Source organism: Molossus molossus, unplaced genomic scaffold (genome assembly GCF_014108415.1).
Source record: "Molossus molossus isolate mMolMol1 unplaced genomic scaffold, mMolMol1.p scaffold_m16_p_3, whole genome shotgun sequence".
In the NCBI taxonomy this organism is placed as follows: domain Eukaryota; kingdom Metazoa; phylum Chordata; class Mammalia; order Chiroptera; family Molossidae; genus Molossus; species Molossus molossus.
The window spans coordinates 95,564,759-95,588,418 of record NW_023425366.1 but is presented as its reverse complement, the minus strand read 5'-3'; the positions used below and the strand labels follow the sequence as shown (position 1 = coordinate 95,588,418).

The 23,660-nt window shown below is 42.3% G+C and overlaps 1 protein-coding gene across 2 annotated transcripts in view; it reads left to right on the top strand.

Moving 5' to 3' along the window:
* Nucleotides 1-5,728: 5,728 nt before the first annotated feature.
* The window catches only part of LOC118642420 (cytochrome P450 3A12-like), a 67,598-nt gene continuing 49,666 nt past the window's right edge, over nucleotides 5,729-23,660 (top strand). Inside the window, exons 1-4 of one of the 2 annotated variants that reach the window (XM_036280175.1) lie at nucleotides 5,729-5,884; nucleotides 11,240-11,333; nucleotides 13,093-13,145; nucleotides 15,827-15,926. In XM_036280175.1, the coding sequence (XP_036136068.1) occupies nucleotides 5,814-5,884; nucleotides 11,240-11,333; nucleotides 13,093-13,145; nucleotides 15,827-15,926 (318 nt within the window). In that variant the 5' untranslated portion in view covers nucleotides 5,729-5,813. Of the gene's footprint in view, nucleotides 5,885-11,002; nucleotides 11,079-11,239; nucleotides 11,334-13,092; nucleotides 13,146-15,826; nucleotides 15,927-23,660 lie in introns of those variants that run through there. The other variant, XM_036280176.1, reaches the window with a different exon arrangement.

Sequence of the window (23,660 nt, the reverse complement as noted above, 5' to 3'; positions counted from 1 at the left end):
TCAGCTTCCTCTACTCTGCTGGTTAGTCATTCTAATGTGTTCTCTATTTCTGCTATGTCATTCTTCATTTCCACTTGGTTGGTTTTCAATGTTTCTATATCTTTACTCATGGTGCTGATGTCCTAACTCATGCTGTTGAGCTTCCTCAAAATCATGGCTCTGAAATCTACCTCTGATAATTTGCTTAGCTGCATTTCACTGATCTCATTTTCTTTCTTTCTTTCTTTTTTTTTTAATCCTCACCCGAGGACATTTTCCCATTTTTTTTGTTCAGGTAGAGTGGGAGGGAGGGAGAGGAACAGAGAGAGAGAGAAACATCGACGTGAAAGGGACACATCGATTGGCTCTGCCACCCGCACGACCGACCAGGGCCGGGGACAAACTGCAACCGAGGCACGTGTCCTTAGCGGGAACCGAACCCAGGTCTCTCAGGACCGCAGGTAGATGCTCCAACTGCTGAGCCAAACCAGCCAGGGCTGATCTCATTTTCAATAGAGTTCTCTTGTTCTTTTATTTGTGATTTGTTTCCTTGTTTCCCCATTATGGCTATTCTCAGTGGGTTTTGGAGCCTGCCAAATTTTCCCTGTGGGTGTTGGTGTTCTGCTGTTTGTGGCTCTCTCTTCTGTGTTTGGATGAGCCTGGGTGGGCCCACGTTAAACACTACTGTCAAGTCTTACTTTCCTGGGTAGGTTTGCAAGCCCAAGAAGGTTTCTGTTATCCTCTAGCTTCTTCCTGGTGGCTAGTCGTCTCAGTCACTCAGTGCCTTGGAATGTAACCCTGGTGTTCTACATAAGAGGATTTCCAGAGGGTCAGATAGATGCTGGTTATTAATGAGCCTCAATTTGCATTTCTTTGCCTCACCTGGGAAAGGCTGAATATTGGGAGGGGGGACTGCTGCTTTCCCCCACAGCTTTGGGAAGGAGCACACTGGCCACCGTCCTTTGTGGCCACAACTCAGCAAAAATTCTGTGTGCCCTCCATATCTCGGGTGTCCCCACTGAATTCCAGCCCTGTCTGCCCTCCGTCTGCCGTAGCCCCCTGGTGAGTGGCTGTGGCTATTTTAGCACTCTGTCCTGGCTCTCTGCACTTTATGCAGGCTTAGTCTATTCTCCACGTGCGCTGCTCACAGCTAAGACTGCTTCTGTCTGTGGGCTCCCAGCTTGCCACCCTCTCACACTTCCGCAGATGCTACCACTGTCCCTGGTTATATGGTTTTATCCTGCTGCTTTTCTGTTACTTTTTTTCTGAGGATTTTCTTTATTTTAGTTGTAATTCCTGTTTGGTCCTGGGAGATCATCTGGGGAGCTTCTATTCAGTCTGCCCCCGTTTTTCACATCCTCTGTGCCTGTCTGGTGGACAGCTGGGTCTCACAGGTCTTCCTGGTGCCCCAGCTCCTTGCAGGTTTCATGGGTAACTGGATCAAACTGTCCCTTTGGGGACCCGGCTCTATGCCTATGTTATGGGGTGCTGGGTCACACAGGCCTTTCTAGTGCTTCAGCACCCCACAGGTCCCATGGGTAACTGGATGGCACAGTCCCTGCTGGGTCATGCAGGCCTCTCTGGTGCTTCAGCATCCCACAGGCACCATGGCTAACTAGATCATGCAGTACCTTCTGGGTCGCACAGGCCTCTTTGGTGCTGCAACACCCAGCATGGGTAACTAGATCACATAGTCCCTGCTCGGTCACACAGGCCTCTCTGGTGCTTCGGCACCCTGCAGATCCCAAGGGTAGCTAGATCACACAGTCCCTGCTGGGTTGCACAGGCCTCTCTGGTGCCCCCACACCCTGCTGGTCCCACAGGCAGGCAGCTGGATTGCACCAGTTTCTTTAGAGCTTCAGCTTCCCACTGCTTTTGTGAGCCCTAGGTCCAGCTTCTGGTGGCTGGGAAGTGCTGCTGCCTCATGGGGCTCAGCTCATGCTCAGCTTTTGTTGTAGTTTTGTGGGATGGGTCTCAGCTGCTGGTCTGTACTTTTGTGTCCTGGGGATGGATGTCTGCTCCCCAGCCTCTGTTGCTGGGGGTATATCTAGACTCTGATTAAGCTACTACTATGAGGGATGGTGCTGGGCTCTGGTCTGTTAGTGGCTTCTGTGACCAGCACCTTGGGAGCTCCACTACTGTGCACTGGTCTGTGTTGACACAGAGTGTGTACTGGCTCAATGGTGCCAGGTGCACTGGTGGGCTCAGGTTGCTGGGCCCTAGCTGTTTCCACTGCCTCCTCCCAGGGAAAACTGGTGATCTTCCAAAATGGTGGGACCGCCCCACAGCGCAGGAGGAAGCACTCTGAAGGGCCTCTTACAGAGGTAGCTGGCTGCTCCAGTCCACACCACAGGAACATTCTGCTCTGATTCTCTGCACTGCTCTGGTTGGTCGTGCACCTTCACGTCCACTCACACTCTCTCACACACTCACTCACTCTCTCACACACTCACCCTCCCTTCGGTCCTGCCTGCTGCCATCTTCCTTCTGAGATGGCATTTTTATTATTATGTGTCTTGGTGTGGGCCTGTTTGGGTTCTTCTTACTTGTGGCTCTCAGTGCTTTTTGGACCTAAATGCCTTCTTTCTTCACCAAGTTAGGGAAGTTTTTTGTCACTATTTCTTCAAATATATTCTGTAACTCTTGCTCATTTTCTTCTTCCTCTTGAACTTCTATGATATGAATGTTGTTTCATTTATAATTGTCCCACAGTTCTCTTAAGCATTCTTGTTTTTTAATTGCTTTTTTCTTTCCGGTTTTCTGATTAGTTGATTTCTTTTTTTATCCTGTCTTCTAAATCACTGATCCAGTCCTTAGCTTCCTCTACTGTACTGGTTAGTCCTTCCAATGTGTTCTTAATTTCTGCTGTCATTCTTCATTTCCACTTGGTTGGTTTTCAATGTTTCTATATTTTTACTCATGGTGCTGATTCCTCACTCATGCTGTTGAGCTTCCTCAAAATCATGGCTCTGAACTCTACCTCTGATAATTTGCTAAACTGCATTTCATTTATCTTATCTTCCAGAGAGTTCTCTTGTTCTTTCATTTGGGATTTGTTTCTTCGTTTCACCATTATGGCTATCTCAGTGGGTTTTAGAGCCTGCCAAATTTTCCCTGTGGGTGTTAGTGTTCTGCTGTTTGTGACTCCCTCTACTGGGTTTGGATGAGCCTGGGCGGGCCCATGTTAAACACAACTGTCAAGTCTTACTTTCCTGGGTAGATTTCCAAGTCCAGGAGAGGTTCAGTTATCCTCCAGCTTTTTGCCTGGAGGCTATTAGTCTCAGTTACTTGATGACCCTTGGGTTGTAGCCCTCAGCTGAATAAAAAACTCCCTCAGGTGTTCTGCGTAAGAAAATTTCCAGTGTGAGGGACTGATGCTGGTTGTTAATGATCCTCAATTTTCATTTCTCTGGCCCAACTGGGTGAGGTTAAATCTCTGAGGGAGGGACTGCTGCTTCTCTCCTGGGCTCCTCCTGGAAGGGCCTCCTGAGCAATGGCCACTGTCCCGTGCTCCTGTGACTCAGCAAAAACTTTCAGCACCCTTCCTCTGCCAGAACCCAAGGTGAGTGGCTGTAGTTAATTTAGTCCCCTGTCCTGGCCTTCTGCATTGTAGAATCAGCTTGGGAATTGAACCCCGAGGGAGCTGCTCACTGCTAAAACTGCTGCGGTTCATGGTCTCCCAGCCTGCCCTCTTATGCGTCTGCAGATCTACCAGGCTCAATTCAGTGTCTTTTTTTTTTTTGTCCCTGGATATATAGGTCCTCTCCAGCTGCTTTTCTGTTGCTTTTTCCCAATGATTTGTTTTTATTTTAGTTGTAATTCCAGTTTGGTCCTAGGAGATGATTTGTGTAGCTTCCATTCCTTCTGCCATCATTTTGAAATTCTCTTCATAATTCTTATTAAGTTGCTTGTAGTTGTCACTAAATTGTTTGAGCACCCTTAAAATCATGGCTTTGAATTCTTTATCTGACAAATTGCTTTTTTCCATTTTTTGTAGTTCCTTTTCTGGTGATTCCTTCTTTTCTTTCATTTGGGTGTTGTTTCTTTGTCTCACCATTTTAGCAATCTGGTAATTCTAGGCCCAGTGAGGGGTGTTGGAATGTGTAGGCAGGTTGGTGTGTATCAAATGAGGGTGCTGTGCCTCCCAGACTATTTTGGTGTATGATGCCTTTTGTCTGCTGTGGGTCCTATTGGACTGACAACTGGCCACTCATATTGGTCTGTCATGCAGGTCTCGGCTGCTCATGTCTTGCTGCTGCTTGGGTTTGGGCACTGATTCTGATCAGCCTTTGCTGATGCTGCTGGGGATGGGTCTCAGCTGACAATCTGCGCTGCTGCTGCCTGTGGTGCGTGGGTCCTGCTGGTGTGTCTCTGGGGTTGCAACTGCCTGGTGGGGCTCAGCTCTTGATCAGTCGCTGCTGAGGGTAAGTGTCAGCTCCTGGTTTGTGCTGCTATTGCTGCTGCTCTTGCCAGAGTGTGCTCTCAGCTCCCAATTCTCTGGTGTTGTTGGGTGCTGAGGATGCTCTGCTCCTGGGACTTTGCTGCTTGTGAGGGAGGGGCTAAACTTTAAATCCACTGCTGCAGTTATCAGGGGCAGGTCTTGGCCACCCGAGTCCTGCTGCTGCTTGGGCTGGGGCACCGCTCCTGATCTCTGCTGATGCCACTGGAGATGGGTCTCAGCTGCTGATCTGTGCTGCTGCTGCTGCTGCCTGGTGATGGATGTCTGCTCCCAAGCCTCAGCTGCTGTTGGGGCTGGGGCTCCACTCCCACCCAGTCACTGCTGCTGTGGGGGAAGGTTCTGAGCTCTGATCAGGCTTCTGCTGTGAGGGATGGTGCTTGGCTCCTGGCCAGTTGTGGCCACTGCAGCAGGCATCTCAATAATGCTGCTACTGTGTGCTGGTTCGTGTTGACATATTGGAGTCCACTGGTCCAATGGTGCAAGGCACTCTGGTGGATTCAGGTCACTCAGCCCTAGCCACCCCCTGCTGCCTCCTCCCAGAGAAGACCAGGGATCTTTCAAAATGGCCACTTCTTTGTGTGTGTATGTGTTAATCCTCACCTGAGGATATTTTTTCCATTGATCTTCAGAGAGAGTGGAAAAGAAGGAGGGAAGGAAAGGAAAGGAGAGAGAGAGAGAGAGGAGAGAGAGAGAGAACATCAATGTGGGAGACATACATATATTTTTCAATTGGTTGCTTCCCACACATTCCCCACCTGGGGCCAGGAATCAAACCTGGAACCCTGGAACCCTGGCATGTGCCCTTGACCAGGAATAAAACCCGCAACCCTTTGGTGCATGGGCTGACTCTCAACCACTGAGCCACACTGGCCAGGGCTGAGCTAGTGTTTGAAGGATGAGTGGGAGCCTGGTAGGGGACACAAGGGAAGAAAACTGCATGGGTAAAGATCTATAAACCTAGCTTGTTTGAAGGATTTCAAATATTTTTTAGTGCAGGCAGCCATGGAGTCAAGGCAAGTTGGAAGTCTTAAGAGCAGTGGCTTTACTTGAGTTTCTGTAACCTTTGGGCTTACTGATGAACTGGGAATTTGTTGATTTCCCAGAGAATATGAACTCAAGGGTGGTCAGAGTGGGAGTTTCCATGATGGTTTGCCAACTATCAAGGTGGAGAGCACACCTGCAGCTGGAGTACAAAGGCCCCTTTAACTGCTTGCTGCTCTGTCCCCTCCCTCTTTCTCAGCACATAAATATTCCAGTCTAGCTGACTCACAGCTGGGTGGATAAGGAAGTTTCACAGGCACAGACTGGCTGGCAAAGCTAACACGCACTGCTGAAAGGAAAACAGAGAGGAGAGAATCTTGGAAGAAAAGTGGCCATGAACCTGATTCCAAGTTTTTCCACAGAAACCTGGGTCCTCCTGGCTACCAGCCTGGTGCTTCTCTATCTGTGAGTTACTGTCCAGGCTCATGACCTCTGTAATTTTGGGTCTTATCTACTTTTTTGTTTGTTTTAAAATGTTTTTTTAATTGATTTTTTAGAAACATAGATGTGAGAGAGGAACATCAATCAGCTGCCTCCTGCATGTCCCCTACTGGAGATAGAGCCCACAACTCGTGCATGTGCCCTGACAGGGGATTGAACTGGGACCTCTCAGTCCCTGGAAGGATGCTCAATCCACTGAGCCACACTAGCCAGGGTGGGCCATATCTGTTTAAAAGATTCCACAGTTAATGAAGGGGAAGTTGCTTAAGGGTTGGGGGCTACAAACACCAAAGGGGTTATTGATTTTACCCCGATCTGTTGAAAGAGTAATGCCCTATCTGTTCCCAACTCCCAATTTTTGTAGTTCAGAGGGTTTGGTGACATTACTTGCTCCTGAGGGTGGCTTTCTGATGTACTGAAAGTGTGGGTTGACCTAGACAAATTAGCCATAATTCAGCAGAGGCAGTTTAAAAACAACTGGCTTCTGTGCAGTGAGGTCCTTACCCTTTTCCCAGCTTGGGGATCCTGGAGGCAGAAGTAGCCTGGAGTTTTGTCTCATTACCATCCCTTCTGAGTTCTGTGTCTGCTTCAAGAAATGTATGAAAAGATTGGCCTCCATGTTACTAGGTTTGTTTCTGTTCTGCTCCCTCCCCCCTGCCAGCATAATTGACACCATGCATCACAGTGCACCCCAGACTTCATGATGGCTGGAGACTGCTCCCCCTTCTCTTTCCACTAGCTCTTCCATCTATTTTGCATCTCTTCCCTAATACTCTCCTACTAAGACTCAGTTCCCACACTCTGTAATAGAACTATTACCCCTAAATGAGAAAACTTTAGAGCAGAAGAAACCTAGCAGAAATCTTAGTGGTCTTGGTTGTAGGTCGTTGCTTTTCATCACTTTGAATATCGCTTGCTACTCCTTTCTGGCCTGCAAAGTTTCTTTTGAGAAATTAGGTGACAGTCTTATGGGAATTCCTTTGTAGGTAATGAACTTCTTTTCTCTTGCTGCTTTTAAGATTCTCTCTTTGTATTTAACCTTTGGCATTTTGATGATGATGTGTCTTGGTGTGGAGCTCTTTGGGTTCATCTCGTTTGGGACTATCTGTGCTTCCTGGACTTGTATGTCTGTTTCCTTCACAAAGTTAGGCAAGTTTTCTGTCATTACTATTTCAAATAGGTTTTCAATTTCTTGTTCTCTCTCTCCTTCTTCTGGATGCAAATGTTGGTACGCTTGAAATTGTCCTAAAGGTTCCTTACACTAACCTCATATTTTTGTACTCTTTTTTTTTTTCTTTTTGCTGTTCTGATCAGGTGTTTTTTGCTTCCTTATATTTCAAATTGTGGGTTTGCTTCTTGGATTTACCTACTCTACTATTGATTGCCTGTAAATTATTCTTTATTTCAGTTAATGCATCCTTCATTTCTGACTAGTCCTTTTTGATGTTGTTGATGTTCTCACTAAGTTCTTTGGAGCTCTCCTTAAGTTTCTTGAAGGCCTCACTAAGTTCCTTGAATGTCTCACTAAGTTCCTTGAGCAACCTTATAACCAGTGTTTTGAACTCTATATCTAATTGATTGCTTATCTTCATTTTGTTTAATTCTTTTCCTGTAGTTTTGTTCTTTTCTTTCATTTGGGATACATTTCTTTGTCTCCTCATTTTGGTTGCTTCACTGTGATTGCTTCTATGTATTAGATAGAGTTGCTATGTCTCCTAGGCTTCATGGGGTGGCCTATTGTTCTAGGTTTCCTGTAGGATCCAGTGACACAGCCTATCTGATCACCCAGCTTGGCCTTCAAGGTGCACCCCTAGTGTGGACTGTACACCTTTCTGTTGTAATCGAGTCTTGATTGCTGTTGGCAGGTCAATGGGAGGGATTTACTCAAGCTGATCAGCTGCAAGGACTGGCTGCGCCCACTGACCACTGGCCTCTGTCTACCTTGGAGGATCAGCTGTGTAGGGGCCAACCACACAGAGCAAGAGTTACTTCATCAGGGCTCTGGTACCCACTGAGTTCGCTCATTGAGTGTGTCACTTGTGAAGGTGGTTGGGTGGTGGTCTGAAACTGTCCACTCGGTGTGCTGGCTCTGGCATAAGTTCAGTCACTGCCTATGTTCTATCTGGGACCACCAGGCATAAACTACAAAGTGATCTGCAGATAGCTGCTTCTTGTGCTGGGCTTTGAGGTGCCCAGGAAAAGCCAAGTTGTGAATCAAGGCTCACTGTTTCTAGTGACATGCCTGGTACCACTTAATGAGAGGTATGAGGCTCGCTGAGAGCAGATGCTGCTTGTTTGAGAGACTTTAGGAAACCCTGAAACAGGATCCAAGACAGGCCAATCCTATGGTAAAGCCTTTGGAAACAGCTTGGGTGGACCCGAAAGTTTGATGAGGCAGGGCCTCAGGGAATCACAGGATGAGTCAAACAGTGTAAACTAGGTTGCAGGAGTCCCAGATATGGCAGCTCTCTGCTGCCCCAAGCAAGGGCTCACCAAAGGAACAAAGGCCTCTGACAGCACGTTTGTCCCCGAGGAAGCCCCCTCTCCAGCTCTCGCTCCAGTGCCAAACAGCTCAGTTCTTCCCTGTGTGTCTCTGGTGCCCCTCGAGCTGCCTCCCCTCCGAGCTTAGAGGGAGAGAGTCCAGTAAGTCCGTGCGCGGGCCCTTTAAGGAGCTTCCTGGGGCTCCAGCCGCTTCAGCTTCCCTGAGCCTCAGTTCCCGCTGGTTTTTCCAACCAGAAGTGATGGGGATTCTCTTCCTGGCACTGGAACCCTGAACGGGACACCTGGTGTGGGACGGGGACCCCTCAGTCCTCAGGAAGGACCTTCCCAGCCGCAGGATCCTCCTGATTTTTATCCACCACGCTTGGGTGTGGGACCAGCCCGTCTCGCCGCTGCGCGCTCTGCTGCCGCTGCGCCGCCGCCCCCCCTCGCGCCGCCGCCCCTCCTACCGGTCTGGATGTAGCTGCTTTTTTTTTTCCTTAGTTCCGTAGTTGTACGACTTCCATTCAGCTTGATTTCAGGCGGTTTTGAATGATGGTTGTTCTGTAGTTTAGTTGTAACTTTGATGTGGTTGTGGGAGGACGCGATACCGCGTTTACCTACGCCACCATCTTGACCGGAAGTCTAGTTGTAATTTTGATGTGGTTGGGGGAGGAGGCGATATCGCGTTTACCTATGCAGCCATCTTGACCAGAAGCCCAAGATTTTGTGTCTTTTATGATAAGAAAGGAATTCTGGATGGAGTCAGAGAATATTTCTCAGATATCCTGGTCCTGTGCCCATAGGAGGTCACTCACAGGCAGCAGGGTAGACATCTCATCTGCTTGAAGCCTGGGGATAGGGACGCCATCTAAGTCGCACTGTGTAGTCTGTATGCCAGTTAATTAGTTACTAGATATTGTCACCACTAGAAAAACAATACTAGCCTTAGAGAACACTGGTACAGCCAGGAGTCAGTAGCTATAGACTAGACAATGCTCTGTATGGCAACACAGTGCAAATGCAATAAAAATGATTGGCTTTAATGTTAGCCCGTACATTTGCACCCAAAGCAGCATTTCTCTACCCAAAAGAGAAAGCTGGAAAGAAAAATTCATTTAGCCCACTCTCTGCCTTGTAAGTTTATGGAAGTATGTGAGTTTAGGCACTAGAACAGATCACTCAGTGTGATCAATTGCTTGGCCTAACTTGAGGGTTCATGTAACATGCTGAAAGTTTAAAAGCAGAAATGGGTTTAACTGATTTTCCATGGTTGCCATGGCAAAGAAGGAATTGGGGTGAGACTAACCAAGGGTACCTCAAGTTTTGATAGTGCACACAACTGAACCAAATGTCTAGAGGAAGGATACAAATACCCATGTGGGCCTGGCCCAGATGTCTCCACTGTCCTTCAGCACAAGTCCTTTCATTCATCTTCTGGATTTATTTTTCACATATAAGATTTGCTGGGGTTGTACAAAATAATTGGAACCAGTACTTTCTTTAAGGTTAACCTCCAAAGAAGAGGAGACATGGGTAATTCAACTTTCTGGAACATTTCATGGATGCTCATTTTATGTTGCCGAGCACATCTTTTCCTACCAACAGGAAGGCACTGAGTTTGAAAGGCCCCATTTTAGCTGAAAGTGCTTGTAGGGTGTTGAACCATTATACAGAGCCTACTTTTCAGCCATACTTTTCTAATTTGCCTCTATGGGGTGAGCCTAGTTGGCCTAGTAACTTACTCCTTAAAATGGTGCCAGTAGCCTGTTTCCTCAGCCTCTCTTCGTCCTCCACTCTTCATCCCTCAGTAACACTAGAGTGGGAAGGTTTGCAAGGATCCAGAATCCACAGTTGAAAAACTCCACACATGACACCTGAAAGATCAACTACAGGCAGACCTACCATAGGAAGGCAGTACTGGCATTAATGGGGTTTTGAGATAGTTAACATGCAGAGGCAGTAAACTGTTTTGTGAGTGACAGCTTAGAAAATGAGTGAGCCTGGCACTGTGAGCATCACAGGTTGGAGAACCAGATGCCATGAGGGGAAGAATGATCTGGAAATGGATTCTTTATTTAGTGGTTCCTTTGTACAGTTTTATTCAAGAAACATGTGGGTTGATCACTCTTCTATAGAGCTCAAGGTAACCAAATTGCCTGATAAGGCAGACCTGGGTGTAGCCGAAAGGCACTCACATTTCTGTGATGCCAATGAAAGCCCTGCACACAGTTTTAATTCTGTAGAAATAAGTACACTGAGGCTATTCCAAGGCCTCTTTATGATGAGATGTTTAAGAAGAACCAGAACCTGTACCAGGGTCAGGACATAGAGGGAAGGAAAAGCTTAAAATCACTGAGCAAACTAAGGACAATGTCTCAGTATGCTCACAGTAACTCTCTGTTGCTGAGGGCACAAAGTTAAGCAACATCTCATCACTGGAGCAGACTTCATTGTATGTGTGTTTACAGAATTAGACTCTCCAAAGTCATGAAAGAGTCAACTTCCTGAAAAACATGACTCAATTTTCTGGAAATATTCCTGCCAGAACCTCTCAAGAGCACTCCCCATTTGGAAACATTTATCAAGTATTCACTGTGTAATTGGGTCCATGAAGACTTCAGCTGCTTCTATTTAATCATTACTTTTTGTGGGTCTCACAGTGGAAGTGGGAAAAGAGGTGATGAGTGAATGTAACTATTGCTGTTGGAGTGGCTGTTATTATTTATCACCTACATGTTCATTCCCTAGCTTGACTATACCAGTTTTGACTCAGTGAGTGGCCAGCCCCAGCACCTATTCCATAAGTCTCATAACCTGGCTTTCTCTTCCACTTTAAAGATATGGAACCTATACACATGGACTTTTTAAGAAGCTGGGAATTCCTGGGCCGACACCCCTGCCTTTTTTTGGAACTCTTCTGCACTACCGTAAGGTGAGTGTTGTTTGAGCTTCTCCTTTTGATTCTCATGGTTACAGGTCACAGCTTAGTTCCACAGTGAAAGGGCCCTGCTCCAGGGGAAGTTCCGAGGTTTCACACTTTCCAGAAATGGCAGCACAGGCACCCAGCAAGGGCCAAGTTTACCCCAGGGCTCTATGTCAGCTGTTAGGAGCCTCAAGTTTGCCTCAGTGAGGTGGCAGAGCTCTCTGGCTGACTCAGCTCATGACTTGTTCCAACTTGTGAGGAAGATATAATCATACTTAGGATTAAGAGAAAGGCATGAATGGGGTGCCTGGTAGTGCCTCATGAAGTTGTATAGGATAGCATCATGCTTTCCTGTTCACACGATATACTCTGGGTAGCCTTTCTTCTTCTTCTTCTTCTTTTTTTCTTTATTGATTTTAGAGAGAGTGGAAGGAAGACGGAGAGAGAGATAGAAACATTGATGAGAGAGAATATTGATTGGCCACCTCCTGCATGCCCCTACCCCTGGGGACTTAGTCCACAATCTGGGCATGTGCCCTGACCGAGAATCGAACTGGTGACCTCTTGGTGCATGAGTGGACACTCAACCACTGAGCCACACCAGCCAGGGTGAATAGCCTTTCTTGATTCCTCCAGGGTAGCTTTGAAACTCCATTGTATTAGGCAGCACAAGTATTCACTATTGAGTAATGTGCACAATGTGTTTGAATTCTCTCAAGAATGACTAAATCCCCACGGTTATTTTCATGGCTCTAACTCACCCTTTGCTCCCCATGACCTTTTTGCCAGTTTGAGAGATGGAACATGAGCTGTGTGCTTGACTTCTCTGCCCCCAAAGGAGGCACCCTATGGCTGAGTGTGAGAGGGAGTGGGTGTAACTGAAACAGATGGTATTTGTCTATGGACTTCAGATAATTACTTACGCAAAATCACTAGATAGGAGATGATTTGACAGAATCATTAAACATTTATTTTATCTGAATGGAATGAACTCTGTAACAAATGGACTGTGAGTTTTGGCAAAGTCTTTGTAGTTGATCCAGCCCTGACCCCTGCACAGAGTGTTATGAGCTCACGTCCCTGGGCCAGCAGGGAGGGCCTTGCGGGCAGACTGCACTCTCAGATTCTATTCCTGCAGACCTCATGCTTGTACTCAGATTCTAATTTTCCAAGCTGAGATCTTCAGTGCCTCGGTTTGTTCAAGAAATCCCATATTCTTTTTTTTAAACTTTCGAATAGGCTATAATTTCCTTTCCCCTTTCCCAGATCAACTCTTTATAGGTTCTCCCCCAAACCCACATTTCTAGGACCTTCCTGTACATAGTTAAACATCAAATATCACAGCTGAAACTTAGCAACAGAAAGATATGTTTTTTATTTACAGAAATGAAAATACAGAGAAAGTGTTTCAATTTGCTCTGTCCTTCTGGAGTGTTGGCATCTCCCCATCTTTTCTATGATGAGCTGGAAAATGGGAAAGCGAGTCACTTCATTTAACCAACATACCTTAGACTTATTTAAATCTGCTAGACTAAAAGAGGTCACTGGTGTCTTAAACTTCCTAATTCTGCTAGGATTCTAGAGAGGCTAATGAAATAAATGAAAACGATGCTTGACCATGAGATCAAAGAATGCACAGGTCACTCTTCCTCTCCCTCAGCTACACTTTTGGAGTGTCTATGGAGGTCATAATTTCAGGGGTTATGCGATTTTAGAGGTAGAGTTTAGTACATTTAGATTAATCATCTAATTTTGTTTCTCCTTGCAGGGTTTTGGAAATTTTGACATGGACTGTTTTAAAAAGTATGGAAATATGTGGGGGTGAGTATTCAGGAAACTCCCATTGGATAGACTTCCTATTTTGATGAGGCCCCATGGTGCTGAGGACAAGCTCAGCTCAGAACCTCTTGGGATGAAGCCCCCTACTGTAAAGCTTCTGAAGGCGTGTCCTACCAGGACCCCAGATTTCATCAGGTGTCCAGGTCTGCATTCTGAATCAAGCTGGGGACTTGCAGGTTATCATACTCTCCAGACTTTGATGGCCTAGGGACTCCTGACATCACTTTCTGTCCAGTGTCTCATTATTCCCCTTCTCTCCATTTTGCTCCCTTAGGTCTCATTTAATGGGATGAAATGCATTATTCCAGACCCTTCTAACATATGCCTATTATAACCCATTTCCTACATAATTGACCATTAATTAAAAGCTAAAATGTTTAATTTTAAATCTGGATTTGTTATATCCTTTTGAAAAAGCACTGTGGGTATAGATAAACAGAATGGGAAACCACATCGCTCAGGTTTGTTTTTACTTCCTCCACAAGTATGGAGTCTGGATTAAAAACATTTTTTTTAAGCCAAGACTTCTCAATAGAGGTTTAGTTTATACAAGTATTGTTTTATCTACCCTATTCTATTGACTTAGAAGAGATGTAGGATATTTCTAAATCACACTGTTTCCTGGTGGGCTGATGGACTTGAGGATTTTGTCAAGTGGTCTCAGCCAGCTGCAGCAGCTGATCCCCTTCGGAGCTGCTTGAGGTGTGGTAAGAGCAGCAGGAGAGGTGTAAGGTAGTGCTTGTGTCCTAGAGCCAAGTGGAAGAAGGCTTTACTTCTCAGTACTTTTTCATCCTCTTTGAAATCCTCAGAAACCATAAGTTCTACTGAGTTGGCATGGTCCAGAAAGGCTATGTGATAGAGAAGAAAGAACACATAGCAGCAGGTCCCCACTCACCCAGGTCCCACTGCCCTTCCAACACTGACTACCTGTGAGCTCTGGATGGAGTCACTTTCTTTCTTTACAAAATGGTTCTCATGCTTGGGTGTGTATAAGAACCCCCTTAGAGAGCTTGTTAAGTATATAGATTCTTGGGGCCTACCCTCCAGCAACACCAAATCTGGGTAATCTGGACTGGGACTCATGAATCTGAATGTTGCCTGGTAGTGTAACAAACTCTAAGGCTGGTGTGAGATCATAAATGTGAAGGGTTACCCAAAACCTTGTTTCTCTCCACCCAGGTGTTTTTTTGTTGTTGTTTGTTTGTTTGCTTTGTTTTGTTTTGTTTTTGCGTGTGTGTGTGTGTGTATTTTAATCCTCACCTGAGGATATTTGTCCATTTATCTTCAGATAGAGTGGGAGGGAGGGAGAGAGAGGAATAGAGAGAGAAACATTGACGTGGGAGGGACACATGGACTAGTTGCCTCCTGCACGACACCGACCAGGGCCAGAGATGAACTGCAATCAAGGTATGTGCCCTTGACCAGAATTGAACCCGTGATTCATTGGTCCGCGAGCCATGCTCTAACAGCTGAGCCAAACTGGCCAGGGCCACCCAGGTGTTTTTGTAAACCACAATGGGGAGAAGGGAATCATCCAAGAAATGATCAATTGAACAACCTAAGTGCCACTCCAGTTACTTATGTCACTGCTTCAACACTAAATGTACTCGTCACCCACTTAAACCTGAGTTTCAGAAGATTTTTTGGAAATAGGCAGCATTAAGTGCAGTGGTTCTCATCCAAATATATGTGTGATCACAAGACTGTTTGAAATTCCTTTGAGAAATAAAAAGAAATAGATAAAACTTGTCGAAAATCTTCCATTTTGTTCTAGTTAATGCCAATGCTTTTTAGTGAAAAATAAAATTCCAGAGTACAGTGTTACTAAACTTACAGTAAACCTCATGGAATTCAACTTATAGTAAAGCAGTCAGGAGATAGGCCAAATTGGGAGGTATCAGAAATGGTTGGCTTTGTGTGGTATGTGTGTCAAAAGTGGGCTTGCCCTGCTGCTGGCTGATGTCACCGACATGGAGCCCAAGGCCCACATAGGACCCACGTATACAAAAATATAAGTAATGAAAAAATATATATTTTAAAAATAAATTGTACATGCTCCTTTGAATCTTTTATTTTTTGTCCTCTGTTTTAAATGTTTCTAAACTTGATTCTACTAAGGATTTCTCTTTAACAGTTCAAATACTTCCTTTAAGCAATTGTAAACTAGCAAACAAATTTTAGAAAATAGGGCAAAGAAATCATTCATATTCTTACTATCTATTTTTTAACATTCCAAGTCTTTTTTGTTTGCAGACACATTTTTCCATATTTGTGTTCAGTATGTTTATACTTTTCATCTAATATGTTATATGCATTTTTTAATGTTTTTTATGTATCTTCAAAACTATATTTTTAAGTACGTGAATGAGTGGACTCTTCTTATTTTTCATCTGTTCTCAGATAATTTACTTGCCTTTATCTACTTGTTAACTTAACTTTCTTTTTGATAATAAAATATTTTAAACATACAAAAAATTATAAAGAATGGTATAGGAAATTTCCACGTACACAGCACCTGGATTTACATGTTATAATGTTATTTCTAGCAACAATCTCTATAAATATAGATTATGTAGCATCAGAATGGAAGTCTGGACTCCCAGGAGTGACTCAGCTGCAGAAACTGTCTTGTTCAATTTAACCAGCTCCGTTTTCCCACACAGGTTCTATGATGGTCAGCAGCCTATGTTGGCGATCACCGATCCAGACATGATCAAAGCAGTCCTGGTGAAAGAATGTTATACTGTCTTCACAAATCGGCGGGTAGGCATCTATTCTTTTACAAATTAAATAGATATTTATTTGTTATTTTTAATATTGAAATAATAATAGATTAAAAGGAAGTTACCCAAAACAATTCAGGAATATCCCCCTTTCATTCTGTTTTCTCCAATAGTAATATCTTATATAACTATAGTACAATATCTAAGCAAGAAATTGACATTGGTACTGTATCTACAGAGGTTATTCAGATTTCATAATTTAAAAAATATTTTTATTGATTTTTTAAGAGAGAGAGAAACATCATGAGAGAAACATTGATCGGCTGCCTCCTGCAGCCTACCCCACCCCCACCCCCCTCCGGGGATCGAGCCCCCCAACCCTGGTATGTGCTCTGACCAGAATTGAACCAGGACTTCTCAGTCCATGAGACGATACTCCACTGAACCATACCAGCCAGGCAGATTTCATAATTTTTATGTGTACTCATTTGATGTGTGTTTCTTATAAAAATTTATCATTTTGTTACCACCAAAACGAAGACACAGAACTGTCTCATTACCATAAGGCTCCCTCTTACTATACTTTTATAGTCACAGTGTGTAGGTTGTCTTTTATCAGAGTCTTTAGCAGAGCAAATATATTTTTAATATTGATGAAGCTAATTTATCAATTTTTGTATAGGTTGTCCCTTTGGTGCCAATTCTGAAAACTCTTCACTTAGCCCTAGGTATAAAAAATTTTCCCTTATTTTTCTACACATTATATATTTTTATGTTTTACATTTAAGCCCATGATTCATTTTGTGTTAATATTTGTATAAGGTGGGAAGTGTAGGTCAAGGTTCTTTTTCTCCCCTCTCTGAATGTCTGATTGCTGCAGTACCATTTGTGAAGAGGCTATCCTTCCTCCTTTGTCAAAAATAGTTGGGCCTATTTGTGTGGATCTGTTTTTCATTCTCTGTTTTGTTCATTGATTTATATATCTATTCTCCATCAGTATCACACAGTCTTGATGACTATAGCTATATTGTAAGTCTTAGCATGTAGAATGATTCCTCCCACTTTTTTTCAGAATTGTTTTAGCTATTGTATGTCGTTTGCCTGTTCATATGAGTTTAGAATAAACTTATCTATATTTACAAATAAATTCCTAGAATTTTGATAAGAATTTAAGTTAATGTTATAATTAATTTGGAGAAAGTCTATATTGTTACTAGGTTAAGTCTTTCAATCCATGAACACAATATGTCTCTCCATTTATTTAGTTTTTCTTTAAGTCCTTTCACCAATATTTCACAGTTCTCAGCATGGAAATCCTATACATGTTTTGATAAATTTTCACCTAAAATATTTCATTTTCTTTGGAGTGATTGTAAATGGTATTGTGTTTTCAAATATTTATAGTTATTTTATAAAAATATAGTTGATTTTTATGTTGATCTTGTATTCTACAACCTGCTGAGCTCATTTATTAAATCTAGAGATTTTCTTTTTATATTCCTTGAGATTTTCTGCATTGACAATTGTCACCTAAAAATAGAGACACTTCTATTTTTATTTTCTTTCCAGTATGTATGCCTTTTATTTCTTCTTTTGTTTTTTTTTTTTGTCTTCTTTCTAGCTAGGTCTTCCAGTATGATGTTATATAAGAGTGGTGTGCCCTAGTTGGTTTTGCTCAGTGGTTAGAGCGTCGGCCCATGTACCAAAGAGTAGCGGGTTCAATTCTGGTCAAGGGCACGTACCTCAGTTGTGATTCAGTCCCCAGCCCTGGTCGGGGTTGTGTGGGAGGCAACCAATGTGTCTCTCTCACGCTGATGTTTCTCTCCCTCCCTCCCATTCTATCTGAAGATAAATGGAAAAATATCTTCGGGTGAGAATTTAAAAAAAGAGAGAGAGAGTTGTGAGTAGAGATTTTTACCTTGTTCCTGAGTTTAGGAGGAAGCATTCAGTTTTCACCATTTAAAATTTTTTATATTTATTTTGGAAAAATAAAATGTATGTATTTCAGTGTGTAATGTGACATTTTAATATATACATGCATTGTAAAATGATTCCTATAAGGGAATTGAAATACATTCATCACCTCTCATAGTTACTTTTTCTTGGTGTGCAGTAAGAACACTTAAGATCTACTCACACTGTCTTAGCAAACTTTAAGTACACAATACAGTATTATTAACTGCAATACAGTCACCATGCTGTACATTACATCTTCAGAACTTATACATCTTATAACTAAAAGTTTGTAACCTTTGATTATTATCTTCCTTTCCTCCTTCCCAGGCTCTGATAACTAATATTCTATTCTGTGTTACTCTGAGTTTATTTTATTTTATTTTATTTTTAGATTTCACATATAAGTGAGATCATATGATATTTGTTTTTCTGTGTCTGACTTAATTCACTTAGCATGTTGTCCTCCAAATTTATGCATGTTGTCACAAATGGCAGGATTTCCTCCTTTTGAAAGGCTGAATAAAATTCCATTATATATATATATATATATATATATATATATATATATATATATTACATTTTCTTTATCCAGTCATCTGCCCAGTTACACAGAAAGCAATTATTGCTAGATAAGGATTTAATATTGCCATTTTGTTAATCCAGGTATGTCACAGGTCCTTTGTTCCTTCTTCCTCTCCTCTTCCACTTTTGGGGGTGGGGGGAAGATTTGATGATTTTCTGTAGTAGTGTGCTTTGATTCCTTTCTTTCTCTTTTCTATATCTACCATAAGTTTTTGTTTTGTAGTTACCATGAGGCTTAAATGAAATGTTGTCTAGATATAACCATCTATTTTAAGATGATAACTTAACTTTGCTCATATTTAAAATTAAGTACTTTTTCTGTCCCCGTTTTATGTTTTTGATGCTATTATTTGCATATTCTTATATTGTTGATCCATTAACAAGTTAGCTATAGTTATTTTTTTATTTTTTAACTTTTATTTATTTTTATTAATTAATTTACTTTTGTTACAGATAGTTCTCCTTTTTCCCACACTGATTCCCCTTTTCTTCTCCCTCCCCACCCTGTCCCCAGCTTTGCTGCCCATGTCCATTGTTCATGCATATATGCTTGTAAGTTCTGAGGTTTATCTCTCCCCCCCACCCCCTCTTCTGCAGATGATCAGTCTGTACCCCACTTCCACGTGTCTGGGACTACCCCATTCCTCAGACTGTTATGTTCATTATATTCCACAAAAAAGTGAGATCATATAATACTTGTCTTTCTCTCTTTGGCTTGTTTTGCTTAAGATAATACTTTCCAGGTCCCTCCATGTCATCTCAAAGAATAAGAGATCTTTCTTTGTTATAGCTGCGTAGTACTCCATTGTGTATATGTACCACAGATTTTATATCCATTCGTCTACTGATGGACATTTGGGCTTTTCCAGATCTTAGCTATTGTAAATAGTGCTACTACAAACATGGGGGTACATTTATTCTTTCTGATTGGTGTATCAGGCTTCTTAGGGTATATTCCTAAAATAAAAGATAAAAATCATATGATCATGTCAACAGATGCTGAAAAAGTATTCGACAAAATCCAGCACCCATTTCTGATAAAAATGCTCAGCAATATGGGAATAAAGGGATTATATCTTGACATAATAAAGGCCATATATGAAAGACCTATAGCCAACATCATACCCAATGGGCAAAAATTAAAAGCATTTCCCTTATGAACAGGAACAAGACAAGGATGCCCACTATTACCACTCTTATTTAACATAGTACTGGAAGTCTTAGCCACAGCAATCAGACAGGAAGAAAAAATAAAAGTGATCCAAATGGGAAAGGAGGAAGTGAAACTGTCATTATTCGCAGATGACATGATACTATACGTAGAAAACCCCAAAGACTCCATCAAAAATCTACTAGAGTTAATAAATGAATTTGGCAAAGTAGCAGGATACAAAATTAACGTCAAGAAATCAACGGCATACTTATTATACACCAATTATGAACTCACAGAGAAACTAAAAAAAAATTCCATTTACCATTTCAGCAAAAAAATTAAGATACCTAGGAATAAACTTAACCAAAAAAATAAAGTACCTATTCACAGAAAACTACAGGACATTGAAAAAAGAAATAGAGGAAAATATAAAAAAAAGTGGAAGCACATACGTTGTTCATGGATTGGAAGAATTAACATCATTAAAATGTCCATATTACCCAAATAATCTATAGATTCAATGCAATCCCCATCAAAATACCAATGACATACTTCACAGAACTTCAACAAATACTTCAAAATATCATCTGTTGTAAAAAAAAAAAAAGTTCATATGGAACCAAAAAAGACCTCAAATAGCCACAGCAATCTTGAAAAAGAAGAACAAAGTAGGAGAGATCACATTACCAGATTTCAGGTTATACTACAAAGCCACCATAATCAAAACAGCCTGGTACTGGCACAAGAACAGGTAGGTAGACCAGTGGAACAGAACAGAGAACCCAGAAATGGACCCTAGGCAATATGCTCAATTAATATTTGACAAAGGAGGCAAGAGCATACAGTGGAGTAAAAACTTTTATTTTTTAAATAAGTTTTTTTTTTAATTTTTCAATTACTTTTGACATATATTATATTAGTTTCAGGTGTACAACACTGATTAGACTATCAAAGTGATCACCTGATAAATCTAGTACCCATCTGACACCATACATAGTTATTACAATATTGTTTACTGTATTCCCTATGTTATACTTTACATACCCAAGACTTTTGTGTAACTACCAATTTGCATTTTTTAATCCTTTTACTTTTTCACCCATCCCTTTTCACCCATCCCTCTAACCCTACTCCCATCTGGAAACTGTCAAAATGTTTTCATATCACTTTGGCCAATTTGGCTCAGCAGTTAGAGCATCAGCCTGTGGTCCAGAGAGACCCGGATTCAGTTCCTGCTGAGGGTGCGTGCCTTAGATGCAGTTTGTCCTTGGCCCTGGTTTGGTCGTGCGGGAGGTGGTCACTCAATGCATCCCTTTCACATCAATGTTTCTGTCTCTCTCTCTCCCTCCCACTCTATCTGAACAAAAAAAATGGAAAAATGTCCTCGAGTAAGGATAAAAAGATAAATGTTTTCATATTTATGAGTTTGTTTATATTTTATTTTGCATTTTCAGATTCCACATGTAAGTGAAATCACATGGCATTTTTCTTTTTCTGTATGAGCTATTTTACTAAGCACAACACTCTCTAGGTCCATTCATGTTGTTGCAGATAGCAATATTTCATTTTTTTATATATATAGCTGAATCACATTCCATTTTATATATGCACCTCTTCTTCTTTATTCATTCATCTACTGATAGACACTTAGGTTGCTTTTATATCTTGGCCATTGTAAATAATGCTGCAATGAACTTATGGATACAGATGCCTTTTCAAATTTGTTTTGAGTTTCTTTGGATAAATACCCAGAAGTGAAACTACTGGGTCCTTCTTTGTCTTTTGTTATAGCCTTTTTTTTTAAATCTAGTTTGTTTAGTATAAGTATTGCTAACCCAGCAATATTTTTTGTTCCCATTTTTATAAACTATCTTTTCCATTTCCATTGTGTGTCTTTCAATCAGATATGTATCTCTTGTAGACAACATATGTAAGGGTCTTGTTTTGTTATCCATTCAGCCACCGTATGTCTTTGATTAGAGCATTTAATCCATTTACATTTAAAGTAATTGTTGATAGATATGTAGTTATTGCCATTTTATTATTCATATTTTGGTTCTGTTTTTTCTTCCCCCTTTTCTTTATCCTTCCCTCCTCCCCCCAACCCTTCCTCTTCCTTTCCTTATCCTCGTCCTCCTCCTCCTTCTTCTTCATTATTGCCATCCCTTTAACATTTCTTGTAATACTGATTGGTGGTGATGAACTCCTTTAGCTTTTTCTTATCTGGGAAACTCTTTATCTGTCCTTTGATTCTAAATGATAGCTTTATTGGGTAATCTTGGTTGTATGTCCCTGCTTTTCATCACTTTGAATATTTATTGCTCTTCCTTCTGGCCTACAAAGTTTCTATTGAGAAATCAGCTGACAGTCTTATGTGATCTCCCTTGCAGGTAACTAACTGATTTTCTCTTGCTGCTTTTAATATTCTTTCTTTGTCTTTAAGCTTTAGCATTCGAATATGATGTGTCTTGGTGAGGGCTTCTTTGGGTTCATCTTGTCTGGGACTCTCTGTGCTTCCTGGACTTGTTTGTCTATTTCCTTCACCAAGCTAGGAAAGTTTTCTACCATTTTGTCAAATAGGTTTTCAATTTCTTGCTCTCTCTCTTCTCCTTCTGGCACCCTTATGATACAAATGTGGGTATGTTTGAAGTTGTCCCAGAGGCTCTTCACAGTATCCTAATTTTTTTGGATTCTTTTTTCTTTTTGCTGTTCTGATTGGTGTTTTTTGCTTCCTTATATTCCAAATCAGTGATTTGATTCTCGGCTTCATCTACTCTATTGTTCATTTCCTGTAAATTATTCTTCATTTCAGTTAGTGTATCCTTCATTTCTGAGTATTCCTTTTTTATGCTGTTGAGATTCTCATTAAGTTCATTGAGCATCCTTATAACCAGTGTTTTGAACTCTGCATCTAGTAGATTGTTTGTCTCCATTTTGTTTAGTTATTTTTCTGGATTTTTATTCTGTTCTTTTATTTGGGACATGTTTCTTTGTCTCCTCATTTTAGCAGTCTCCCTATGTTTGTTTCTATGTATTAGGTAGAGTGGCTATGTCTCCTGGGTTTGGTAGAGTGGCCTAATGTAGTAGGTGTTCGATAAGGTCCATTGGCACAGCCTCCCTGGTCACCCAATCTAGGCACCAGGTGCACACTCCCCATGTGGCTGTGTACATCCTCCTCTTGTAGTTGAGCATTGATTGCTCTTGGCATATCAATAAGAAGCATTTACCTCCAGGCTGATCAACTGCAAATATTGGCTGCAACCACTTGACCACTGACCTCCAATCACCATGGAGGATCAGCTGGGCTCTGGTGCTTGCTGAGGCCACCCCTTGAGTGCGTTGCTTGTGGAGGTGGTTGGGTGGTGGTGCTTCAATGTGGTCTTAAGCTGTCCATTATGTGCACTGGCTCTGGGACCTACTGGGTGGTCTACCCAAGGTCAGCCATCATCTGTGCATGCCCGCCTCCCCACCCCCACCTCCTGGCATGAGCTACAAAGTGATTTGCAGATGGCTGATACTTATGCTGGGCTTAGAGGTGCCCAGGTGAGGCCAAGATATGAACCAAGGATGGCTGTTGCTAGTGCCAGGCCTGCTGGAGCTACTTAGTGAGAGATACACAGCTCACTGAGGCCAGATGCTACTTTTTTGAGGACTTTGGGAAAATCTGAAGCGTGAGCCAAGACAGACCATTCATATGGAAAAGCCACTGGAAGCAGTTTGGCTATTCCCAAAAGTTGGGTGGGGTAGGGTTTTAGAGAATCACCAGGGTGGAGCAAATAGTGTAAGCCAGGTTGATTAAGTCTCAGATATGGTGCCCACATTTCAGCTCTGTAGGGGAGGGCTCATCAAAGGAACAATGGCCTCTGCTAGCACTTCTGTCTGGGAGAAAGCTCCCCCCCACCACCACCCAGCTCTTGCTCTGATGCTGGACAATTCAGTTCCTCCCCATATGTCTCTGGTGCCTTTTAAGCTGCTGCCACTATACTGGAGCTCAGATGGAGTGAGTCTGAGTAAGTCTGTGTGCAGACCCTTTAAAAGGCACTACCTGGGATTCCAGAAGCCTCCATCTCTCTCAGCCTCAAT